We start from the raw sequence: 26,893 nt of genomic DNA on the forward strand, positions 1-26,893 counted from the left end.
TTCTCCCGTGCGTCATCAGGAGGGGGCAGAATTGATTCCTTCATTTCTCTTGCTACAGTTAAATTGTTGGTGTATAGAAAAGCAACTGATTTCTGTGCATTGATTTTGTATCCTGCCACGTTACTGAATTGCTCAATGAGTTCTAGTAATTTGGGGATGGAGTCTTTTGAGTTTTCCATATAAAGTATCATGTCACCTGCAAAGAGAGAGAGTTTGACTTCTTCTTTGCCAATTTGGATACCTTTAATTTCTTTTTGTTGTCTGATTTCTGATGCTAGGACTTCTAGTACTATATTGAACAACAGTGGTGAGAGTGGTGAGAGTGGACATCCCTGTCATGTTCCTGACCTTAAGGGAAAAAGATCTCAACTTTTCCGCACTGATAATGATACCCACTGTAGGCTTTACATGGATGGCTTTTATGAAATTGAGGAATGTTTCCCCTGTCTGTACACTGTGAAGAGTTTTAATCAAGAAAGGAAGCTGTACCTTATCAAATGCTTTTCCTGCATCTATTGAGAGGATGATATGGTACTTGTCCTTTCTTTTATTTATGTAGTGTATCGCATTGATTTGTAGGTGGTGAACCACATTGATTTGCAGATGGTGAACCACCCTTGCATCCTAGGAATAAATTCCACTTGGTTGCAGTGAATAATTCTTTTTTTTTTTTTAAAGATTTTATTTATTTATTTGACAGACAGATCACAAGTAGGCAGAGAGGCAGGCAGAGAGGAGGATGCAGGCTCCCCACTGAGCAGAGAGCCCGATGCGGGGCTCGATCCCAGGACTCTGGGATCACGACCTGAGCCAAAGGCAGAGGCTTTAACCCACTGAGGCACCCAGGTGCCCCGTGAATAATTCTTTTAATGTGCTGTTGGATCTTATTGGCTAGGATCTTGTTGGGTATTTTGGCATCCATGTTCCTCAGGGATATTTGTCTGTAATTTTCCTTTTTGATGGGGGCTTTGCTTGGTTTTGGGATCAGGGTAATGTTGGCCTCAGAGAAGGAGTTTGGAAGTTTTCCTTCTGTTTCTATTTTTTTGAAACAGCTTCAGAAGAATAAGTGTTTGGTAGAATTCCTCAGGGAAGCCATCTGGCCCTGGACTTTTGTTTTTGGGATGTATTTGGTTGCTGCTTCAATTTCGTTACTGGTTATTGGTCTATTCAGATTGTCTATTTCTTCCTGTTTCTGTCTTAGTAGTTTATAAGTTTCCAGGAAGGATACTTCCAGGAAGGCATCCATTTCTTCTAGTTACTTAATTTATTGGCATATAGTTGCTGGTATTTCTAATAATTGTTTCTATTTCCTTGGTGCTTGTTATGATCTTTCCCCTTTCATTCATGATTTTATTAATTTCGGTCCTTTCTCTTTTCTTTTAGATAAGTCTGGCCAGTGGTTTATTGATCTTATTAATTCTTTCAAAGAACCAACTTCTAGTTTCATCGATCTGTTCTATTGTTTTTCTGGTTTATATTTCACCGATCTCTGCTCTAATCTTTATTATTTCCCTCCTCCTCGTTAGTTTAGGTTTTATTTGCTTGTTATTCCTCCAGCCCTTTAGGCATAAGGTTAGCTTGTGCATTTGGGATTTTTCTAATCTTCTGAGAGAGTCTTGGATGGTTATGTATTTCCCTCTTAGGACTCCTTTGCAGTATCCCATAGGTTTTGGACCAAAGTGTTTTCATTCTCATTAGTTTCCATGAATTAAGTTCTTCTTTAATCTCCTGGTTGGCCCAACAGTTCTTTAGCAGGATGCTCTTTAACTTCCAACTGTTTGAATTCCTTCCAGTTTTTTTCTTGTGATTGTGTTTCAGTTTCAAGGCATTGTGGTCTGATAACATTCAGGGAATAATCTCAGTCTTTTGGTATTGGCTGAGACCTGATTTGTGACCCAGTAAGGTCAGTTTTCCATGTGTATTCAAGAAGAATGAGTATTCTGTTGTTTTAGGGTGGAATGTTCTATGCATATCTACAAAGTCTACCTGGCCCAATGTGTCATTCAAACCTTTTGTTTCATTGTCGATCTTTTGCTTAAATGATCTGTTAAATGCTGAGAATGAAGTGTTAAGATCTCCTACTATTAATGTGTTATTCTTGATATGATTCTTTATTTTGATTAACAGCTGGCTTATGTGGTTGGCTGCTCCCATGTTAGGGGAATAGATATTTACAATTGTTAGATTTTCTTGTTGGATAGACCCTTTAATTATGACATACTGTCCCTGTGCATCTCTTAATACAGTCTTTGGTTTAAATTCTAATTTGTCTGATATGAGAATTGCTACCCCAGCTTTCTTTTGAGGTCTGTTGGCATGAAAAATCATTCTCCATCCCTTCACTTTCAGTCTGGATGTATCTTTAGGTTCATAATGAGTCTCTTGTAGATGGTATATGGATGGATTCTGTCTTTGTATCCAATCTGCAACCCTGTGCTATTTCATGGGAGCATTTAGGCTGTTCACATTGAGCGTAATTACTGAAAGATATGTATTTATTGCAATTCTATTGTCTATATAGTCCCTGTTTCTATGGATTGTCACTGTAAATTTCTGGTCTATATTACTCTTGGGGTCCTTCTTCTTTTATAGAATCCCACTTAGTATTTCTTGCAGGGCTGGGTTGGTGGTCACATATTCTTTCAGTTTCTGCCAGTCCTAGAAGCTCTTTATCTCTCCATCTGTTCTGAATGATAGCCTTACTGGGTAAAGTTTTCCTGGCTGCATGTTTTTCTCATTAAGTACCCTGACTATGTCTTGCCAGGCCTTTCTGACTTGCCAGGTGTCTTTGGACAGGCATGATGTTATTCTGATGTTCTTCCCTCTGTACATAAGGAATCTCTTCCCTCTATCTGCCCTTAACAAGGTTTTCTTGGTTCTAAGATTTACAAAAGTTTTACTAATACATGCCAGGGCATTGGTCTGTACTCCTTGATCTTGGAGGGGTCCTTTCTGCCTCTTGGACATGAATGCTTGTTTCCTTTCCTAGATTAGGGAAGTTCTTAGCTATGATTTGCTCAACTCTAACTTCCAGTCCTCTCCCTCTTTCTACCCCCTCAGGGATCCCAGTAATTCTGACATTGGAACATTTCATGGTGTCGTTAATCTCTCCAAGTCTGTTCTCATGGGCTTTTAGCTGTTTATTCCAGCCTCCTCAGCTTCCTTTCTATCTGCTTATATTCTAGATCACCAGTTCATCTTCTGCCTCATTTACCCTAGCTGTTAGGGTATCCAGTTTAGACTGCATTTCATTCATAGCATTTAAAATTCAGCCTCATTTGCTCTCATTTCTGCCCTTAGAGATCCTATATTGCCACTAATGGTTTTTCTCAAGCCTGGCTATTGACTTCATAATTGCTACCCTTAAGTCTATCTCTGATATCTTGCTTATATTCATATCCATTAGGTCTATGGGAGAGGACCTTGTCTTTGGTTCTTTTCTTTGTTGGGAGTTCTTCCTCCTATTCATTCTGTTGAGGGGTGGTTGAGGGAATGTACAGGGTCCAAAATATCAACCACAACCCAGGCAAGATGCACCATAGGAAAATCTGTGGTTAGAAGCCACCACTGAAAAAATAAAGCCAAAATGAAACCCACAAATAAAATTTATAAAACTAAAAAATTAAAAAAAAAGTAAAAAAATAAAAAGGAAAAAAAGGGGGGGTGAGGTAAGGGGGATTATAATCTCTCAGTGTAGGCAAGGTGGACGTTTCAGTTCTTCCTTGGTGTATTTTGTTCTGTTTGTTGAAGGACACAACTTCCCAGAGTTACAGGAAAGATAAAACTGGTATATATATAAAGGTAATATTACATAAAGAAAAAAGGATACATTGAAGCATATATCTGTATAAAAAAACATAGGTGTGGAAAAGTATAGTTAAAAAGCTACTATGAAAAATATTAAACATCTAGTTGAAATGAGAAAAAGGTAAAAATAAAAAACAGAGAAGAAACATAAGAGAAAGAATAAAAAGAGTTGTATCTGAAAAATACACAAACCCTGAGGCGATGCCTAGAGCTCAATACACTATTTTCCCCTGGTGTTGGGGTTTTATAGTTTTATGGGGACCCTAAGGTTGTTGTCCTCTTGTTCTTCCAGTTTGTCTTCTGGAGGAGGGACCTGCCATGCTCTCAGGCGACCCTGTTTGGGCAGAGTTGCTCTGCCCCCTGTTAGGAGTTGGGTTCTCTGGAAACTGTTTCCTTTAGTTTTTGTTCTATGGTGGCTTTCTGCACCTTGTAGGGTCAGAGCAAAAAGAAAACAACAACAACAACAACAACAAAAAACAACAAAACAACAACAACAAAAAAACCCCTAAAAACTATACCCAGACCTCTGTCCCAGAGCAGAGAAATTACAGACTGCTCTTCTCTGAACCCTCCAGAACACACAGTCTCCATTTCTGTAAGTGCTTCCCAAAACTGCGGTGGTCTAGCTCCCTTCCCTTTCTGCTCATTTCAATATCTGCCCAAAGATTTGCGACTCCTCCCTTCCTACCTTGGGACAGGTGGCGTTTTTTTTTGCTCATAGGGATCCAGTTATATATTCTTATATCTCAGGCTGATTTCCTCAGTGTTTAGAATGGTATGGTAGATATCCAGCTACATTCATGGCACTGATTGAAATGGAGTCCCCTAGTCCTCCACTTTCTTGCCCCCTTCCATTAAGCTACAAATTACTGAGTATCTTATAAGACTTTGCATATTAACAGTTATAACTGAAATGTGATAGTCGTAAGAAAGTATCCTATAAATAGTGGTTCACTGTCCTTTGTAATTTTGTACAGCTGATAACTTTCTTTGAAGTCATTACCTCACTTACTCCTCACACAAACACTAGAAGGGAGTTATTAATCATAACAACCATCTCAGAGTAAACAGAAAACCGCTGCATACGAGCCACTGCACATCAGTTTGGAGTCTGGACAGAAGCCCTCTCCATGTAGAACACATTTTCCTTTCTGAGTAACTGACCTACACCTGTTCATAAATGGCCAGGCTTGGGGTGCCTGGGTGGCTCAGTTGTTAAGCGTCAGACTTCAGGTCAGGTCATGATCCCAGGATCCTGGGATTGAGCCCCACATCAGGCTCCCTGCTCACTGGATAGTCTGCTTCTCCCTCTGCTCCCTACTACCCCACTCATCACTGCTCTCCCTCTCTCTCTCAAATAAATAAATGAGATCTTAAAAAAAAAAAGGTCATGATTTTCCCTGCTGCTATGTGCCTACTTCCTGAGTTCCAGCCAGAAAGCCTTCAGATCCAAACCTCAGAGGCTTCATTTCTTCCAACTTTTGAAATCTTAACACTTATACACTCAGAGGGAACCTTGCCAACAGCTTGACAGGGGCCTCTGACATCTGGGTTTGAGGAATGGGATTCTATCCTGGGTAAAATGGAGAGAGGATCTAGGAAGCCCTCTGTGAACTCTGCTTTATTCTCAGCCCCTTCCAGGAGAGCAGTCACATGTCAAGCTGAGATGGTGATTTTAGAGCCATCAGCATACTTACATCCCCTACCTCCCTTCAAAGTGTCTTTCCTATTAAGAAGATGGATTCTTTTATACATCATGTGGTGTTAACTGGTTAGGTACTTGGGAAAACTGTTAAATCACCATTGAACACATTTGATGCTTTAAAATGTTAAATGTAAAATTATGAAAAAGTAGAAAGAACTAGAAAAAAATCTGATGAAAAGCTACTTTTATTTTTAGGGTGCATTTTCCTTCTTGGCATAGAAAGTAAAGAAGAAACTGTCCAATAAAACATTGATAGATTCATATACATAAAAGTTTTTGAAGAATTTCTGCATTGATTAAGCATGACAACTGTTTAATTATACAAATTAGTCTGAAAATAGTGTTGGAGCAACATTTTGGTATTGATACCAGAGAAAGATTTAATATACTAAATGTAGACAGTGCTTTTCTAGACAAGTAGAAAACATTCAAACTCACCATAGTCCTTTGCCCATTTAGAGACTGTGGTCACAAGACTAAAATCATTGATAACAGTAATGGCAATAATTATATGAATATAACACCATTCACAATAACTAACATTTAGTATCACAATAAATAACACTTATTGAGTATTTTCCCTGGGCCAGACATTGCTCTTTATATTTTGTTAATGCATTTAACTTTTCCAAAAAACTTTTGCCCCGGGTACACAGCTGGGGTTTGAAACCTAGGCTATCCACATTAGACTCTGTGTCACTTCATTTCTTCCATCAAGAGGAAAGAATGGAAGATGTTAATTACTTACTTAATTTTTAATTAATCTATTTAATTTAACCTAATTAATTAATTAATTAAATATATGGATTTAACTAGCCAACATATTATACATCATTAGTTTCATACGTAGACTTCAATAATTTATCAGTGCGTATGATATCCATTGCTCATCGCATCACATGCCCTCCCTAATGCCCATCACCCAGTTACTCCAACCCCCCCCACCTCCCCTCTAGCAACCCTCAGTTTGTCTCCTAGAGTTAAGGGTCTTATGTTTCTCCTCTGATGACTTCCCATTCACTTTTCCTTCCATTTCCCTCTGATCCTCTGCACTGTTTCTTATATTCCACATATGAGTATGATAATTGTCTTTCTTTGATTGACTTATTTTGTTCAACATAATACCCTCCAGTTTCATCCACGTTGATATAAATGGTAAATATTCATCTTTTCTGATGGCTGAGTAATAGTCAAGAATGGAAGAAGTCATACAATTGTCCAATAAATCTACATAATAGTGAACCTTATTAACAAACTAAAAATTCAACTTAAAACAATAATTATGTGTCATCTTGGTTAAATGGACAGGATTCTGAACATAATGCCAATGAAAGCAAGTTTGTTGGAAAATGCTTTGCTGAGACTATAAATAGTTTCACTTCGTAAATATCCATAATAACCTTTAAATTTGAGCTTGTCTTTGACAAAAGTTTTGATTTAAAAAATTTAAGATAATATTCAATGATTCACCAAAAAAACATGTTCAAGGAAAGTTATCAGTGATATTTTTGCTTCTAGAATATTTTTATGACATTTTTGTTTCCAGAATGTTATCTTACAATAAACATTTAGAAAGTATAGAAAACTAAATAATCAAACCCATCCAGCCAAACATTCTTATTGAATCTGTTTGTTTTTCCTCCTATAAAAAATGTTATGTATGCTCCAAGGCCAATTTTGCTTTAAAATAATTATGAGTAGACAAAAGATTAGATAAAGGAAAGTTGGTTGATTTTCTCTTTGTAATTTTTCTGTATTCTCAAAATTTGCTTTTGGAGCACGTATTATTAAAAAAAATGTGACTAAGAATTTTTTATTTTTTTATTTTTTTTAATTTTTTTTTTAAAGATTTTATTTATTTATTTGAGAGAGAGACAGTGAGAGAGAGCATGAGCGAGGAGAAGGTCAGAGGGAGAAGCAGACTCCCCATGGAGCTGGGAGCCCGATGTGGGACTCCATCCCGGGACCCCAGGATCATGACCTGAGCCGAAGGCAGTCGTCCAACCAATCGAGCCACCCAGGCATCCCTGACTAAGAATTTTTAAAAACGTATTTTACCTTGGGTTTCCAGAAAAAGGTGGTGGGCTGAGAATATACTCTACTCTCTGTTGAAAGATTCATTGGAATGAGAGAAAATGTACATATAGTTGGCCTTTGAACATCACGGTTTGAGTTGAAGGGTCCATTTATATGTGGATTTTTTTGATAAATACAGCACTGGAAATGCATTTTCTCTTCTTTATGATTTTCTTAGTAGCATTTTCTTTTCTCTATTTTACTTTATTATAAGAATACTATATTTAATACATATGACATATAAAATTTGTGTTGATTGACTATGTTATTGGTAAGATTCTGGCCAACAGGAAGCTATTGGTAGTTAAGTTTGGGGCGAGTCAAAAGTTATACACAGATTTTTAACTGAATAGGGGTCAGTGGCCTTAACCCCTGCATTGTTTAGAGGTCAACTCTGTATTTTTAAAGACTCAAACTTCACCATACTGGAAAACATCAAAGAATGAGATTGGTACACTAAAATTTGTTTTGTTTTGTTTTCAAGATTTTATTTATTTGGCAGAGAAAGAGACACAGAGAGAGAGGGAACACAAGCAGGGGGAGTGGAAGAGGGAGAACAAGCCTACCAGCTGAGCAGGGAGCCCCATTCCGGGGCTCGATCCCCTGACCCTGGGATCATGACCTGGGCCTAAGGCAGACGCTTCATGACTGAGACACACAAGTGCCCCTGTACACTAAAATTTTTGAGAAATCGCCGGAATGTTAAAAGCAGAAACAATTGCAAACACACACAGTCACAGACTCACACACACTCACATTCACAGACATGTATGTACTCAGAGATATACACACACAGATACATTCACAGATACACTCAGAGACACAATCACAGACGCATACAGCAACAGCAGCCAAAACCGCACACACACACTTGGGATCGGAAAGCTTGAAAGAACTTAGAGAGGCCATTAAGGCAATTAAATTACATTGATTAATTAATCTCAATTTAATTAATTAAATTAGCATTTTAGTTTCCCTCTACCCAAATACAGAGCTGCTGGTAGCAGGGATATTTGCTCCCAGAATAAAGATTTTCAAATTAGTCCCTAGAGACAGTGAGTGAGGGTCTGGTCAGGAGAAGCTCAGCAAAGAGTACTGGAGCCTGAGAAAGCAACCCAGGGCTTCAGAGCCTTTGGTCCTCCTCACCAAATACAAAGACAGAAGCACAGCATGAAAACACGGAAAGATACCTCTCTTCAGAAAAGGAAAAACGAGAACAAAAACAAAAGCAGGCCTCCTCACAAGAAGGCTGTTCCTGTGCAGTGGTGGGGAAGTTGGGTTAACAGTCTACTGTCCCCAAATCTCCACCTTACAAAATATGCTGTTGACCTATGACCCCTGCCCCTTCACTGCAGAGGACATTGAGTATACTTTTCACAGAAGAGAAGTATTGGGCTATTAGATCTCACCAGGCCTGTGAAGTCTATACCAGCTGCATGTACCAATCAGTCTAGACAGTGATGCTGAAACTTTAGCTTGTATGAAAATCACCCAGGAGCTTGTAAAAAATGTAGATTTCCAAACCTCAGACCTGGAGATTGTGGTTCAGCAGGTCTCAGGTAAAGCTCAAGAATGTGCATTTTTAACAAGCATGCCAGCTAATCCTGATAACAGGTCGGTATGTGACATAGTGGAATGACAAAAGACAGCAATGAACAAATAAATAAATGATAGAAAAAAACAAAACAAAATGAAACTGCTAGAAATCACATAATTTCCTTGGGGCTAGGATTTTCTTTGGGTTGAGTCCCTTAAAGATCAAGATCCTGTTTTTCATTTGCAAATGGGGATAATCAGAACTGTCACTGACTTTCATGATTTTAAGGATTGACAAGATGTCATCTGCAAAGAGGTTTGTTGGGTAAATTACTCCATCAACTTGCATAAATGTTTTACTTTTTTTAATTAGCAATAATCACGCCTCGGATAAACCTCATTGGCTACGATACTGCCACTGCGCAAAGCTATTGTTTTACTTTTTTAAAAAGATTTATTTGTTTGAGAGGGCGAGAACAAGCAGGGGGAGGGGCAGAGAGAGAGGGAGAGAATCTCAAGCAGACTCCCCACTAAGCACGGAGGGAGACCTATGCAAGGATTGATCTCATGACCCTGAGGTCATGACCTGAGTCGAATTCAAGAGTCAGATGCTTAACCGACTGAGCCACCCAGGTGCCCCTAAAGGTTTTCTTTTCTTTTTTTAAGTTATCAGTTTACAAATAATCTTATTATTCCAAGTTTACCCATAATATCAGCAATTATATATTTTATGGCAAGAGTCACAAATATCCTGATGATATCACAGCTGTTGGTGTAATTATTTTTTATTTTACATAACTTTTTCATTTAGCATAATTTAATATCTTCAAAACTTCGAATATTCTAGTCTAGAGCCTGTTGATTTTTACCTTTTTAATGAATGAACCTTTTGAATAGCGTAAGTTTCACACAAATTGCTTGTAAGTTCCAATGTATAGGCCTATCTTATTTAACAATTTGGGCACCCTTTTTGCTGTAATGAAGAGATTCTCAGCCATGTCAGTACTGACATTTTGGGACAGATATTTCTGTCACGAGAAACTGTTCTGCAAATTGTAGGGTGTTTAGCAGCATCACTGACCTCTATCCCCTACATGCTCGTAATGTGTACTGTGATGCACCAAAAATATGACACAACCAAAAATGTCTCTAGACATTGCCAGATGTCCCTTGGGGGATAAAACTGTCCCAGGCTTGGAACGACTACAGTAATGCACAGTAAATAATTCTCTGGCTAAGGGAGGAGGAACAACAAAAAAATGAAAATAAAAACTGGCTGGAAAAGTGTTTCTGCTTTTGTGAGGCCCAAGGAATATGGAAAAAAATCTGTAATAATATTTTTTTACAAATAGGAGAATACATGATTAGTAACACCACAATGATAGAATACCTTGACTTTGGGAAAGTAACTTACTATCTGTTTCCTCATCTATCAATATGGATAATAATTGCCTATCTCACAGGGTTAATGGAAAGATTAGCTAATTTTATGTAAAGTACTTAGAAGACTAACTGAACTGTAATAAAGCACTTAATGCTTTATACTGATAGAGAGATATCTAATATATCGGTCTTATACTATTACCACTATTTTCTTGCTTGAGTAGGATAATGTAACAGGTACTAGTTCTAAATAATTTAATCAAACTGAAGGCTTTAGATAATAATCACCGCAGAGAGTGCTAGAAATCTTTGATAGAATAAGTAGAAAGTAAACTTTACTTAGTAATTTTACTGGTATGTACCTGTGCGTATGTTGTATAATTTAGATTTTGCTACTTCCAAAAAACACGAGGTTGTTCACAATACATATATGTACTATAAACAATGCTATTAAAATAGAAATAAGAGTGAACATTTCAGACATGTAGAAATACAAATGATCTCCTTCTAGTAAAGTGTTAGGGTGGCCAGCCATTAATAACTAGAAGTTTTAAAAGCAAACCCAGTTTTCACTTTGGCACTCATATGAAAGCTGATGGTGACAAATCTCAGATTCTCATTGTCAAGAGGAGAGAGAACGCTTGTGTTTTGCCTATGGGAATCATTCTTTCCCTCTTGGATCAGAATCTGGGAGACTAAGTATTCCCGGACTCAATGTCTCTGAAGGAAGGTTTCTGGCATCTTGATGATTATGCCTATAAGAAAAAGAAAGGAACGGGCTTTGTCCCAAATAAAGATATTTACACCCGCGCGTGCGTGCACGCACACACACACACGCACACACACACACCCCATAAATGAATATTAGGTGTCTTTCTACGAAGCTTGCATCCAATACTTAGAAAATGATACAAAGAAATTTCAACCCAGAGATTTCAGCTGAAGTAGAATCTCCCTCCCTCCTTCGCTCTCAGTCTCTCTCTCACACACACAGGTGCGCACACACTATTCATAGTGGTTAGAGGAAGGGGAAGAGAATTTGAGAGGGTCGTGGAGACGGGTCCTCACAGCCGCAGGTGCAGCACCGCCTGGCCTCCGAAGCCTTCAGCCGCACTAGCCGGTGCCTCCCGCGACTGGTGGTCAGCGCGCACCGGACAGCAGGGAGCTTTAGAGCACTCCCTGAGGACTCAGGCCACCCCTCGAGAGAGGAGGTTGGAACCCGGTACAGAGTGGACGGAAGTAGAGACGGCGCGAGCTGGGGGCGGCGGCCGCAGAGCTCGAGATCGGTGCCCTCGGGTCCCCTGGGCTGCGGGACTCAGTGATTCTGAGCAGGGGCGGGAGCTCTTCCCGCCCCTCCTGCAACCAGGTATCCACAGGGTCCGCCTGCCCCCTCGCGGGCCTTGAGGGGCCGCTCTCCCCCGCAGACCCGACCAAGGCGCGGGCCTCACCGCGCAGGACCGAGATCCGACGCGCGCTCCGAGCCGCCCCAGCGGCGCCGCGCTCCGGGCCACAAGTTTGCCCCGCACGGGCCAAGTTGCGAGGGGGGAGCCTCTCCGGGCTCCGGGAGAACGTCTGTGCTTCTCGATCGGGCAGGTCCGGGCATGGCTGGGCCGGGAGCATCGCCCCACGTCTGGGGGTGGCTGATGCTCGGCGGCTGCCTTCTCGCCGGAGCCCAGGTAAGAGCAGGTGCCCCGGGACACCTGCTTGCCGGAGGCTCGGGACCCGGGGCTTTAGGGAGACGGAGACCGAGGCGTGCGCGGGCTCATGCTAACACATCCAGGCACACACACACACACACACACACACACACACACACACACACACACACACACATACACACACACACACACGCATCCCTCAGGGTTTGACAGGCAGTTAGTGGAGCCACAAAGATAGATCTTAGGTGAGTGTCCTGGGTGGGCGTTTTGGCATCTGCAAAGTAAGGGGATATTTAATTTACAACCGGTTCTGGATCAGGAGGGCGAGACGGACGTGCACGAACTTTTCTTGCCCTTAGACTCCTTGGTTCCCGTTTAATTAATCCAAATTATTTTTGTCTCCTGGTAATTTACTGTCACTTTTGAGAACTTAAACTTCGAGGATTGATAGTAACGACTGACTGAAAGGATAACTGGCTCTCACTGATAGTCACATACCATTAAAGCGAAGAGGCTTGACAGAACAAAAATACCGTGTTAAGTAAAGCTCAGATTGTTAATGTTGTGTTGCGTGTTAGTTGTCATTTCATGCTGCTAATACTGTTTAGAGATTTTTTTTCTGGGCGATCTTTTAGCATAAGACCTGTCTAATATGCAAGTCACAATTCAACCTAACATTTTCTTGAGTCAAATAAAATGTGGGGTTTACACTCAACTTTTCAGATGAGCTGTATGGAGATACGTGTAGTGATGGTGCAAAGCGGTGCAAGCATTCTGTGAATTTAAACCGTATCAAGATTATTTCTGTCTTCTGTTCAGCAGAGGGCGCACCTTGACCGTCAAATGGAGCCCCAAGTTTTTTTGTTTTGTTTTGTTTTTAATTCTTTAACCATGAGAAAAATTAAAGCATTGATTTAGTACTAATACTATCTAAACTTAATACTACGTTCTTGGCTTTCAGATGATCAGTTTAAATGTCAATTATCCTAAAAGTGCCATTTAAAGAAATTTATTACTATTATTATTATTATTATTATTAACCACATAGCCACATGCGTTAAAGGAAAAAAAATACCCTTCTCTGCTACATACTGGGCTTTGTCTAGCATGACCAGGGTATTTAATGTATACTTGCTATGTTAAAAAATCAAATAATATGTGTATTATATGTTAACCAATAATATTAACAATGGGTGCGTGAAAGTAGGGTATGCTCAAACCTGAAAAATTCCAAGGTAACAGAAAGAATATGAGCAAATGGAAAAAAAAAAGAAACCCTAAGGATTTGGTGACAGTTATGGAACTCTGGTGATCTCTAATGTATGTCTTGCATTTCTGTCTCATTAAGATATTTGAAGAATTTGCTTAAAAACATTGCTTCCTTGTATAAGGGGCAAATGATTGTAATCATTTATTTTATTCATGTTTGAGATTACTTTTTTTTTTAAGAGAATGGGGAGATACTGATTAGCACAACAACAAAATATCACTATGAGATTGTGGGTAGAACATTTCTTTTACTTTTAGCTTTCAATAAAACACTCAGGACATTGGACACTTTTTCTGTAATTTTAAACCAAGGTTTCTCAACCTTGACATTATTGACATTTTGGGCCATTTAGTTCTTTGTTGTGGGGACTGTCTTGTACATTGGAGGATATTTAGCAACATTCCTATCCTGTCCACTCAATGCTGGTAGCGTCACCTCCCCCCAACCCCCCCACCTCCACCCCCCAAGATGTTGCAACGAAAATATGTCTCTAGATGTTGCCAAATGTCTCTTGGGAGGCAAAATCAGCCCCAGTCGAGATACATTGCTTTAAATTGACTTCCATTTATATTTATAAATTAAGAATGTATGAAATGATAGTTTTTGGTCCTTTAAACAAAATCTGAAGTTTAAAGTGATTTGCACTGACCCGTTCACAACTTCTCTGATCGTCAGTCTGCTCATCTTCATTCCCAGCTAATATGTATATTAAATTTAGAAAATATATTGATAGAACATCAAAGCAGAAAGCTTGTGTAGAACAAATGTTTATTATTTAATAAGCATTGGATCACATCACAAAATAGATAATACAGACTAGTACCTATCAATTGTTTTTAAAGATCCCTGTCGTTTTGGTTGGTGAAGATGCACAGTTCAAAACTCATGTATTTGCGTATCAAATGTCATTACAGTGCCCAGTAATACATTTCATTTTTTAAAAAGGATTATTTATTTATTTGACAGACAGATCACAAGTAGGCAGAGAGGCAGGCAGAGAGAGAGGGGAAACAGGCTCCCCACTGAGCAGAGAGCCTGATGTGGGGCTCGATCCCAGGACCCTAAGACCATGACCTGAGCCGAAGGCAGAGGCTTTAACCCACTGAGCCACCCAGGCGCACCCTCCCCAGTAATACATTTCTTGATGTCAGATTATCTTACGGAAATTGGAAGCATTGTACAAATATGTGTAGTGTTTTGTTTGCTGTGTCATTGGGTCCTTCTGGACACAGACTCTGAGATGGAATTAGTGGTACAGTAGGTTTACTGGGGAGGAATGCCTGTGAAAGAGAAAAGAGTGAGAAAGTAGAATTTGACAGAGAGAGCTTCAAACCAGGATGGAAATCCAGCAAAGTCTTGGCCAACCTCGTGGAAAGCTCAGGAGTAAAAGGTGCCCATCAGAGGAGTCCCATGTGGTGATAAAATTGCCAGGTCCTAGTACTCTGACTGTGGTTTACTCATTAGCTCAGGATTGTTGGTGTAATTGTGCACTTGGCTCCAAAGCTGAGACAGATGTTTGAAAGTAACCACAGCTGGAGGCTGTCAGGCAACCACAGTCCTTACAGACAAATAGTTGGTTGTTTCTTGAAGGACTATGTTAGTGGTGCACCTCTGTGTCTGCCTTCCTTACAAAATTACCAAGGGACAACACAGGTTTTGCTGGGCTCAAGAATAGGCTGACCCGGGCGCCTGGGTGGCTCAGTGGGTTGGGCCGCTGCCTTCGGCTCGGGTCATGGTCTCGGGGTCCTGGGATTGAGTCCCGCGTCGGGCTCTCTGCTCTGTGGGGAGCCTGCTTTGCTTCCCTTCCTCTCTCTCTGCCTGCCTCTCTGCCTGCTTGTGATCTCTCTTTGTCAAATAAATAAATAAAATCTTTAAAAAAAAAAAAAAAAGAATAGGCTGACCCCATGTGATTCAGTCCCCTTCTGCAGGCTCCATGGCTGCAGATCAGTGTGGCTCTGACAGTGTATGTGCCCAGAAGTAAGCACAAATGCATTATAATGACTGGAGAAAATTCTCAGAAGATCATGACATATTCAGTGGAAGTGTGTAACTTCCATACAGTACTAGGTATGAGCGGATACTCATGGGCAGATTTTGTTTTTCAGTAATCATTCATTTTTTGCCTGAGTGGAATATCAACACTGTCATGCACATTCTGATGTGGGGAAAGGAGCAGTAGCTTGGGAACCCCAAAGCCACATTCAATTTCCTCCTCCAAAAACATGCAGCCTCCTTGGGCATGAAACTTGATACCTCTGCTCTTATTCTGTTCAGTGAGAAAGATTAGTTCTACTGACCTTCCAGTATGAAGATTCAGAGTCTATTGGAGAATCAGAAGTCTCATACTTGTGGGGAGGGGGTGATAATCAGTGATAATATTTATTTACCTACCAAGTACCAAATACTGTGCTAAGCACTTTATTGTTATCTCATTTAATTCTCATAGTAACTTTATGAGATAGGCACTGTAATTATTCATTTCATAAGGGAGAAAATAGGGCTAAGAGATGTTACGTAATTTTCTCAGGTCACACAACTAGCAAGTAGATTAGTCATGATCTGCACCCTGGCTTCTACCCTGGGACCCACCCCTCGGATTGGTGTCCTTATTGTGGAGATCAGTTAGGCATTGCTTAGCTTAATTATGTCTATTCAGCCTTCTGTCCCAACAATATCCACCTCTGTGTTCTTAGACAAGTTCATAATGGTCAAGTTCTTAGACAAGTTCATAATGGTCATTGCAATAATTCTGTGTGTTGGGGTCAACCTGGGTGCTCATCACGGGGTACACTAGGCAGCAGCAAAATCAGTAGATTCAATGTACACAAAATAGCGTGTATGAGATCTTTCAAACAGGATAAGCTATAGCATATAAACAATGAGATATATGACACAATCCCATTTACATACACTTAAATACATGCACATAAAGCAGCAATAAATATTGTATGAACATCTAGATAAGAGGTGTATGTATATAAATTTCACATAAGTGGTTGCATATGGAGAGGTCGAGAAGTAGGAGTAGGTTATAGAGAGAAAAGGGGAGATAGATGATAGATTAATTTAAAGAAATAAGGAAGAATATAATATATATAGAATATAATATAAAAGAAATAATAAAGAATACGGCCTACAGCCGTATCTCAATCTCTGTGTCAGTTTGAGATCATGGTGATAGCAGATGGAACTAGCAACAAGCCATCATCGGTAGATTTAAGAATGAGGACATAATTAAGATATTCGTCCCATGAGATAGCCATGGTGTCTTCATCAGCTTCTCCAAGATGGTCAGCCGAAAGACTACTCTTAGCGAAATCAAACTGAAACTTGCTTGCTGATTACGTCTGCACCATGCCTCTTTCCATAAACACTACTGCAGTTAAAGAGGAATGGTTGGTTTGTTCTCCTTCTTTCCTGTTGACAGCCAGGACGGTTTTCATTTGTCTTCCAGGCATGGGGAAGCCTTGTCTTCTGTGGCTGCGCTAATTGCAGGTAGAACCCTCAGCGTCGGCAGCCCAGAAGCTGCAAGATAGAAGGGAGCTAGGTGTGGCCTCTTCCTGGCCACGCACAGAGAGGTTTCATTTCCTTGGAACTTCCTCAGTTCTTCGTGAACAAAAATAGAACATTTTCAACTAACAGTCACACATTCCACTTATTTTCCTGTCTTGAGCTTCTTTTGGATTTGTCATCCGTTAGAATCCATGTTCGTTCTTTCCCCTCTGCCTTCTCCCTGAGTTATTCTTTAAATCTTTTAATGGCAATGTGAATTTAGGCAGCCCAGTGTACCTTCTAAGCCTCCATTTCCTCCAATCTAAAGTGACAGTGATGAAGACACCATGACTATCTTATGGGATGTGGGAATATTGAGTTGAAAAGAATGCAAACTCTCAAAAGCCTTAAGGTGTTGGATAATGAAAATGCCAGCTCTTTTCTTTTTCTTCCTTCCTTCCTTCCTTCCTTCCTTCCTTCCTTCCTTCCTTCCTTTCTTTCTTGCTCTTTCTTTCTTTCTTTCTTTCTTTCTTTCTTTCTCTCTCTCTCTCTCTTTCTTTTTTAAAAGATTTTATTTACTTATTTGAGAGAGAAAAAGAGGATGAGAGGAGAGAGGTCAGTGCGAGAAGCAGACTCCCTGCTTGGCAGGGAGCCAGAATCGTGACCTGAGCTGAAGGCAGTCGCTTAACAAATTGAGCCACGCAGGCGCCCGCCAGCTCTTTTCTATTAGTAGATTAGTGAAGAGCTTTTTCATGGAATGATTATTGGATTGACATTACTTCTAAACACAATTGGGAGCCACCTTAAATAGGTGTGTGTGTGTGTGTGTGTGTGTGTGTGTGTGTATTTTGCAAGTTTATTCTCTCTGCCTCCAACACTGTTTCTTCTATTCCTTACAGTTTCTCCTTCAGGACCCAGTTGCATTCTGACAGCAATTGGATATTTTATTCATAGTACTGATAGCTGTTATCATTTTACATTTATTGATCTGACTACTTGCTAAATATCTGTCTCCCCTTCTGAAGAAGTCATTCTGAAGACAGAGCAACTACTCAGAAGGCAATGGTGGCTGTTCTGACCAGTATGTCCTTGTAGAATTGGAGATGTAAGAAGGCAGATGGATTCAAGAGACAGAAGGTACATTCAGCTGAAGGAAGAGTGCATTGGGGCAGATATGATGAGTGAAATTTTTAGATAAGCTGAGCATGAGATGCCTGAGATATTTAGGATCTGGTTGGATATTGGATTATAAAGCTTAAGAAAACTCTGGATTTAGCATCAGCATTTTGTAGGAAGTACCTGGAGCCACATGTGTGAATGATATTTTCTCATGAAGGTATAATGGAAGTGAAAGGACTGGCTAACTTGCTTAAAAGAGGGTATACAGATAGGTTTTCTTTAAGATTACTCCTAAATTATAAAATCACAGGGGAAAAGGGACTAATAAACAATTTGGAACACCCTGTGACAAGCAGCATGGCATCTTTAGGTAGTAGGTTCTGCATAAATGTTTGAATAAGCTCATTTGTATTTTTTCATTTCAAGAAAATTCATCCTCTTTGCTCCCACTTGGAGCTGAAGTCTCTAATCATTTACTCTGGTTTTAATATTAAAAAGGTCATTCTATTCTAAGGGCAGAAATCATGGAACCCACCTCTGGTCATGGAGATGGAGAGAAAAGTGCTATTGGTCTCTAAGAGAGTTTGGTGTTTCCAGAGCTCTCTTGTCCTAATAACTGATAAAGCAGGCTCAGTGTTGAGCTTAACAGTTATTCCATTGGCTGGTGGGATTTTACAGATCTCAAAGAAAGTAAATCACAGCTTTCTGGAGGGGGAAGGAAGTATACAAAATGATTAAGCTTATGGACTTTGATATCAGAACTCAATTTGGAATCTACATTTCCTACCCTCTCTTACTAGCATCTCAAAAGCTCAGTTTCTTCATTTGAAAAATGGGGATGACCTAATGCCAAATTCAATAACTTGGTGTGTGAATTACACAGCATGAAAATCTCAGGAGACACACTGAATGTAGCACCTGTCAGAGAGCTTGCTTACTCTAAGTCTTAGCCATCACTGTTGTTGCTATCATTGTTGCTGTCATCATCATCATTTCTATTATATTTTCTAACTAGCTATTGCTGGTATAGAGAGCTGATTATTTTTTTTTAAGAATTTATTTATTTATTTGACAGGGAGAGACACAGTGAGAGAGGGAACACAAGCAGGGGGAGTGGGAGAGGGAGAAGAAGGCTTCCTGCTGAGCAGAGAGCCTGATGCACGGCTCAATCCCAGGACCCTGGGATCATGACCTGAGCCAAAGGCAGATACTTAGTGACTGAGCCACCCAGGTGCCCTGAGAATTGATTATTTTTATTTACTGATTCATACCTACCAACTTTATTCTGAAACAGTAACAATTTTCTCCAATAACTATACTGTTATTTCCTTTTATCTTTTGTCTTATCTTACTGCATTAACTAGGGCTCCTAATGTAATGTTGGATGGTAATAATTACTACAGGGATACTATCTTGTTTATTAATTCAATGGCACTGCTTCTAAAGATTTATCAAGTATGGTATTTGCTCATGTTCATGTTAATTTTATTAAGCTGTTAAATGGAAGGAAAGTGTAGAAAGTTCTGAATTATATCATGTGTAATTTTTATTTTAAAGTCATAAATGATATGCCATTTCTTTTTTTTTAAAGATTTTATTTATTTATTTTAGAGTGAGAGAGACAGCATGAGAGGGAGGGGCAGGGGGAGAGGGAGAGAGAGAATCTCAAGGAGATTCTCCACTGAATGTGGAGCCTGACATGGGGCTCGATCCCAGGACCCTGTGATCATGGCCTGAGCTGAAACCAAGAGTTGGACACTTAACTGACTACACCATCCAAGCACCCCTGATATGTTCTTTCTTTAAAAATATGTCATATTAATTGTTTTGATGTTCTGCCACAGGCAGTGGACTACTTGAGGGCAAGAACTGATTCTTCATAACTTTTCTACAGTACAGGGTACCTAGTAGATGCTCATTAAATATTGGTAAGTGTTTGTATGATCATAGGTAGAAGACCTATTATATATTGCTGCTTGAATTAGCAAATAAGTCAAATACTCTTGTTAATAACAAGATACATATTATTAACATACTTAAAAACCTAGCAAACAAACAAAAGTGTTGCTTAATCCTATTTGGCTAAATATTTATGTGACTAGATTGGAGCAGACTTCTGTGTGTAATTAAGGTAAACTTCTTCCTTTTCTTTATGAAACCATTTACATCAAATTGCAAACTGGCTATAATTTCTTAAATGAGAATAATTTATACTTCTTGTCACTTTCCTTACTTACATAATCAGGCTAGTTCTGTTTTCTATGAGAAAAAAATTTTCAGTAATTTTTTTGAATACACTTTATGAGAGCAAAGATTATGTTTAACAATACACTTATACCAATTCTGTGGGCATGAGATATGTCTAAGCTTGCATATTCTTCTGCCTACACTACGGGAGACTCTGCCTTCAGAAAGGCGTTCATGCATATAATGAGCACCAAAGTGGAACTTCTCCTCTCAACCTATCTTACTTCCTAGATGCATAAAGTCCGTAAGACACAACATCCAGAAGCTTTTGGGTTGTCATGTAAGCAAAACTTAAGCAAAATTTTCATATTGAATAATTGAACTTAGAGATATCTAAAAAACTAGAAGAAACCATAAGTAGACACGTGGGGGCTTTCCTGTTGTCTTGAAAATGCCTCTTAACATCAATCCAAAAGACACAGTATGCTTCTATTTCCCACCAGATTGGTAATATATTAGGAATGGCACTTTGTCTGTGAGTTTGTCACATTTTTTACCACTCATGCTAATTGTGTAGTAAGTGCCCAAGAGCCATACTGTCATTCCTGACCTACCTGAGAAAGTTGTTGACTACATCTATTACCTTGATTTTGGTGATGGTATCTTAAGTGTTTGCATGTGTCTGAATCCACCAAACTATACCCATTAAATGTATATAGTTCTTTGTATTTCTTTTCTTTTTTTTTTTTTTTTTTGATTTTACTTATTTATTTGAGAAAGAGAGAGAGAGAGAGATCATGTGTGTGCATGCATGCACTTGCCACCTGGCGGGTGGAGCAGAGGGAGAGGGACAAGCAGACTCTAGACTGAGGATGGAGCCTGATGTGGGGCTTGATCTCATGACCCTGAGATCATAACCTGAGCAGAAACAAGAGTTGGATGTTTTAACTGACTGAGCCACCCAGGAACCACTAGTTCTTTGTATTTTAATAAAGCTGTTAAAAAAAGAGAACACCTTATCTAACAAACAAACAAACAAACAAACAAACAAACAAACATCTCCAAACAGGGCCAAATGGGCAAGGTGGTCACTGGTACAAACTTCCAGTTTTAAAATAAGTAAGTTTTAAGGGTATAATGTACAGCATGTTGACCATAGTTATCGTGCTGTATTGCGTTATTTCGAAGTTGCTAAGAGAGTAGATTTTAACACTTCTCATCATGAGAAAAAAATTTTGTAAATGTATGCTAACAGATGTTAAATGGCCTTATCATGGTTATCATTTCACGATATATATGAATATCAAATCAGTATAGCTGGAAACAATACAACATGTTACACATCAATTATAAATAAAATAAAATTTTATTTTATTTAAAAATAAAAAACCCATAACCTTCTATTCATGACAATTCAGTTCAGCAAGTTCTTTGAGGGTCTCACATGTGCTGGACACTGTGATAATCACTGGAAATAGAAACACAGTCAAACACATGCCCACCTTTTCAAACAGATCATGTTCAGTATTCTCAGAAAGGTTTCGACATTTGAATTAATGTTTAATACAAACTTTGAGTGATGATGATTTCTTTGGGAAGGAAGTCAACAGGATAAGACACATTATTGTTGGGTGGCTGGCTCTTGTGTCTCTCCCCACATCTGTCTAAAAGTTTGTGCCTCAGACTACACTGATCTCACACAGTCTTGTCAAATATAGCCCTTTACTGTTCCCCACACCCTTGGCTCTCTGGGTTGTTTTATTTTACCTCTGGTAAGACCATGTGGACTCCCACTTCTTACTGATTTAGAACCCTTTATTAATCCCAAATCTATTGACTAAATTCCTTATTACATGTTACCTTTTCCTACTCCCCAGACACCATTTATTCATTCAACTATCTACAAATAGTCACACCTCAGCCTCCTCTCTTTCATCCATAAAGCTAGCAGTTGTGTGATAGGCAATCACATCCTTATGTCAGAAATTAGGGAAACCAAAATTTCATTTCAACATCCATCCCTTTTTTGAGAGGTCATAGGAAATGGTTTAATTTACAAGTTCTCATAGTAATTTTCCTTTATTCTCTTAATATACATGCATAATTGTTATAGCTAATGAGTGCACAGTTTCTACCATGTGAAACTTACTTTATTATTATTACTTTATTATTTTTAAAAATTATTTTTATTAACATATAATGTATTATTTACCCTAGGGGTACAGGTTTGTGAATCATAAGCCTTACATTCTTCACAGCACTCACATCACATACCCTCCCCAATGTCCATAATGCAACCACCCTTTCGATACCCTGCTCCTCCCAGCAACCCTCATTTTGTTTTCTGAGAATAAGACTCTCTTATGGTATGTCTCCTTCCTGATCCCATCTTGTTTCATTTTTTCCTTTCTAACCCCTTAAACCCCCCACACTGCCTCTCAAATTCCTCATATCAGGGAGATCATATGATAATTGTCTTTCTCTGATTGACTGATTTGGCTAGGCATAATACCCTCTAGTTCCAGTCACGTCGTTGCAAATGACAAGATTTCATTTCTTTTGATGGCTGAATAGTATTCCAGTGTGTGTGTGTGTGTGTGTGTGTGTGTGTGTGTGTATTACATCTTCTTTATCCATTCTTCTGTTGATGGATATCTAGGTTCTTTCCATAGTTTTGCTCTTGTGAACATTGCTGCTATAAACATTTGGGTGCAAATGCCTCTTTGGAGCACTACATTTGTATCTTTAGGTTAAATACCCAGTAGTGTGATTGCTGGGTTTTAGTATAGCTCTGTTTCCAACTTTCTGAGGAACCTCCATGCTACTTTCCAGAGTGGCTGCACCAGCTTGCATTCCCACCAACAGCATAGGAGGGTTCTGCTTTCTCCGCATGCTCTCCCACATCTGTTGTTACCTGACTTGTTAATTTTAGCCATTCTGACTGGTATGAAGTGGTATCTTATTGTGGTTTTGATTTGTATTTCCCTGATGCAGAGTGATGTGGAGCACTTTTTCATGTGTCTGATGGCCACATGGATGTCTTCTTTACAGAAATGTGTGTTCATATCCTCCACCCATTTCTTGATTGGATTATTTGTTCTTTGGGTGTTGAGTTTGATAAGTTCATTATAGATTTTGGATGGTAGCCCTTTATCTGATAAGTCATTTGTGAATATCTTCTTCCATTCTGTCAGTTGTCTTTTGGTTTTGTTGACTGTTTCCTTTGCTGTGCAAAAGCTTTTGATCTTGGTAAGTCCCAGTAGTTTGTTTTTGCCCTAGGTTCTCTTGCCTTTGGCGATGTGTCTACCAAGAAGTAACTGTGGCTGAGGACAAAGAGGATGCTGCCTGTGTTCTCCTCAAGGATTTTGATGGATTCCTGTCTCACATTGAGGTCTTTCATCCATTTTGAGTCTATTTTTGTGTGTGGTGTAAGGAAATGGTCCAGTTTCATTTTTCTGCATGTGGCTGTCCAATTTTCCCAATGTCATTTGTTGAAGAGACTTTTTTCCACTGGATATTCTTTCCTGCTTTCTTGGAGATTAGTTGACATACAGTTGAGAGTTTATTTCTGGGCTCTCTATTCTGTTCCATTGATCTATGTGTCTGTTTTTGTGCCAGAACTATACTGTCTTGATGATCACAGCTTTGTAAAAGAGCTTGAAGTCTGGAATTGTGATGCCACCAACTTTGGCTTTCTTCTTCAACATTCCTCTGGCTATTCGGGTTTCTTTCTTGTTCCATATAAATTTTAGGATTATTTGATCCATTCCTTTGAAAAAAATGGATGGTATTTTGATAGGGATTGCATTAAATGTGTAGATTGCTTTAGGTAACATGGACATTTTCACAATATTTGTTCTTCCAATCCATGAGCATAGAATGTTTTTCCATTTCTTTGTGTCTTTCTCAATTTCTTACATGAGTACTTTATAGTTTTCTGAGTACAGAATCTTTGCCTCTTTGGTGAGGTTTCTTCCTAGGTATCTTATGGCTTTGGGTGTAATGGTAAAGGGGATGGACTCCTTAATTTCTCTTTCTTCTGTCTTATTGTTGGTGTATAGAAATGCAACTGATTTCTGTGCATTGATATTATATCCTGACACTTTACTGAATTCCTGTACAAGTTCTAGTAATTTTGGAGTGGAGTCTTTTGGGTTTTCCACATAAAGTATCATATCATCTGCAAATAGTGAGAGTTTGACTTCTTCTTTGCCAAGTCAGATGCCTTTAATTTCTTTTTGTTGTCTGATTGCTGAGGCTAGGACTTCTAGTACTATGTTGAATAGCAGTGGTAGCAGACATCCCTGCTGTGTTCCTGATCTTAGGGGAAAAGCTCTCAGTTTTTCCCCATTGAGAATGATACTCGCTGTGGGTTTTTCATAGATGGCTTTGATGATATTGAGGTATGTACCCTCTGTCCCTACACTGTGAAGAGTTTTGATCAAGAAAGGATGCTGTACTTCATCAAATGCTTTTTCAGCATCTATTGAGAGTATCATATGGTTCTTGTTCTTTCTTTTATAAATGTATTGTATCACATTGATTGATTTGTGGATATTGAACCAACCTTGCAGCCCAGGAATAAATCCCACTTGGTCATGGTGAATAATCCTTTTAACGTACTGTTGGATCCTATTGGCTAGTATTTGGTGAGAATTTTCACATCTGTGTTCATCAAGGATATCGGTTTGTAATTCTCCTTTTTGGTGGGGTCTTTCTCTGGTTTTGGGATCAAGGTAATGCTGGCCTCATGAAATGAGTTTGGAATTTTTCCTTCTATTTTTTTTTTTTTTTGGAACAGTTTCAAGAGAATAGGTATTAATTCTTCTTTAAATGTTTGGTAGAATTCCCCTGGGAAGCTCTCTGGCCCTGGGCTCTTGTTTGTTGGGAGATTTTTGATGACTGCTTCAATCTCCTTACTGGTTTTGGGTCTGTTCAGGTTTTCTATTTCTTCCTGGTTCAGTTTTGGTAGTTTATATGTCTCTAGGAATGCATCCATTTCTTCCAGATTGTCAAATTTGCTGGCATATAGTTGCTGATAATATGTTCTTATAATTGTTTGTATTTCTTTATGTTTGTTGTGATCTCTCCTCTTTCATTCGTGATTTTATTTATCTGGGTCCTTTTTCTTTTCTTTTTGATAAGTTTGGCCAGGGGTTTGTCAATCTTATTAATTCTTTCAAAGAACCAGCTCCTAGTTTTGTTGATCTGTTCTACTGTTCTTTGTTTTCTATTTCATTGATTTCTGCCCTGATCTTTATTATGTCTCTTCTCCTGCTGGGTTTAGGCTTTCTTTGCTGTTCTTTCTCCAGCTCCTTTAGGTGTAGGGTTAGGTTCTGTACTTGAGACCTTTCTTGTTTCTTGAGAAAGGCTTATATTGCTATATACTTTCCTCTCAGGACAGACTTTGCTGTGTTCCAAGGATTTTGAACAGTTGTATTTTCATTTTCATTTGTTTTCCTGAATTTTTTTCAATTCTTCTTTAATTTCCTGGTTGATCCATTCATTTTTTAGTGGGATGCTCTTTAGCCTCCATGTATTTGAATTTTTTCCAACTTTCCTCTTGTGATTGAGTTCTAGCTTCAGAGCATTGTGGTCTGAAAATATGCAGGGAATGATCCCAATCTTTTGATACCAGTTTTGACCTGATTTGTGACCTAGGATGTGATTTAGTCTAGAGGATGTTCCATGTGCCCTAGAGAAGAATGTGTATTCTGTTGCTTTGGGATGGAATGTTCTGAATATATCTGTGATTTCCATCTGGTCCAGTGTGTCATTTAAGGCCTTTATTTCCTTGTTGATCTTTTGCTTGGATGATCTGTCCATTTCAGTGAGGGGGGTTGTTAAAGTCCCCTATTATTATTGTATTATTGTTGATGTGTTTCTTTGATTTTGCTATTAATTGGTTTATATAGCTGGCTGCTCCCATGTTGGGAGCAGAGATATTTAAAATTGTTAGATCTTCTGTGGGACAGACCCTTTGAATATGATACAATGTCCTTCCTCATCTCTTAGTATAGTCTTTGGCTTAAAATCTAATTTATCTGATATAAGGATTGTCACCCCAGCTTTCTTTTGATGTCCATTAGCGTGATAAATTGCTTTCTACCCCCTCACTTTAAACCTGGAGGTGTCTTTGGATCTAAAATGAGTTTCTTGTAGACAGCATATTGATGGGTGTTTTTGTTTTTGTTTTTTTTTAATCCATTCTGATACCCTGTGTCTTTTGATTGGGGCATTTAGCCCATTTATATTTAGGGTCACTATTGAAAAATATGAATTTAGTGCCATTGTATTGGCTGTAAGGTGATGTTACTGTATATTGTCTGTGTTCCTTTCTGGTCTACTACTTTTAGGCTCTCTCTTTGCTTAGAGGACCCCTTGCAATATTTCCTAGAGGGCTGGGTTAGTGTTTGAAAATTCTTTTAGTTTTTGTTTGTCCTGGAAGTTTTTTTATCTCTCCTTCTATTTTCAATGACAGCCTAGCTGGATATAGTATTCTTGGTTGCATATTTTTCTCATTTAGTGCTCTGAAAATATCATGCCAGTTCTTTCTGGCCTGCCAGGTCCCTGTGGATAAGTCTACTGCTAATCTAATATTTCTACCATTGTATGTTACTGACTTCTTACTTACTTATTTACTGACTTCAAGCTGCTTTC

General features: G+C 39.0%; 1 protein-coding gene and 1 non-coding gene across 2 annotated transcripts in view; one reads left to right on the top strand and one right to left on the bottom strand.

Moving 5' to 3' along the window:
• Positions 1-9,416: 9,416 nt before the first annotated feature.
• Positions 9,417-9,554, bottom strand: LOC125096519 (U4 spliceosomal RNA). The gene has a single exon (XR_007126217.1). It is a non-coding gene; the product is annotated as a U4 spliceosomal RNA (small nuclear RNA).
• Positions 9,555-11,812: 2,258 nt separating this feature from the next.
• PTH2R (parathyroid hormone 2 receptor) overlaps positions 11,813-26,893 on the top strand; it is an 89,170-nt gene continuing 74,089 nt past the window's right edge. The window contains exon 1 of the mRNA XM_047721434.1: positions 11,813-12,183. Within this exon, the coding sequence (XP_047577390.1) occupies positions 12,109-12,183 (75 nt within the window). The 5' untranslated portion in view covers positions 11,813-12,108. The remainder of the gene's footprint in view (positions 12,184-26,893) is intronic.

This window comes from Lutra lutra, chromosome 3 (genome assembly GCF_902655055.1).
Source record: "Lutra lutra chromosome 3, mLutLut1.2, whole genome shotgun sequence".
In the NCBI taxonomy this organism is placed as follows: Eukaryota; Metazoa; Chordata; class Mammalia; order Carnivora; family Mustelidae; genus Lutra; species Lutra lutra.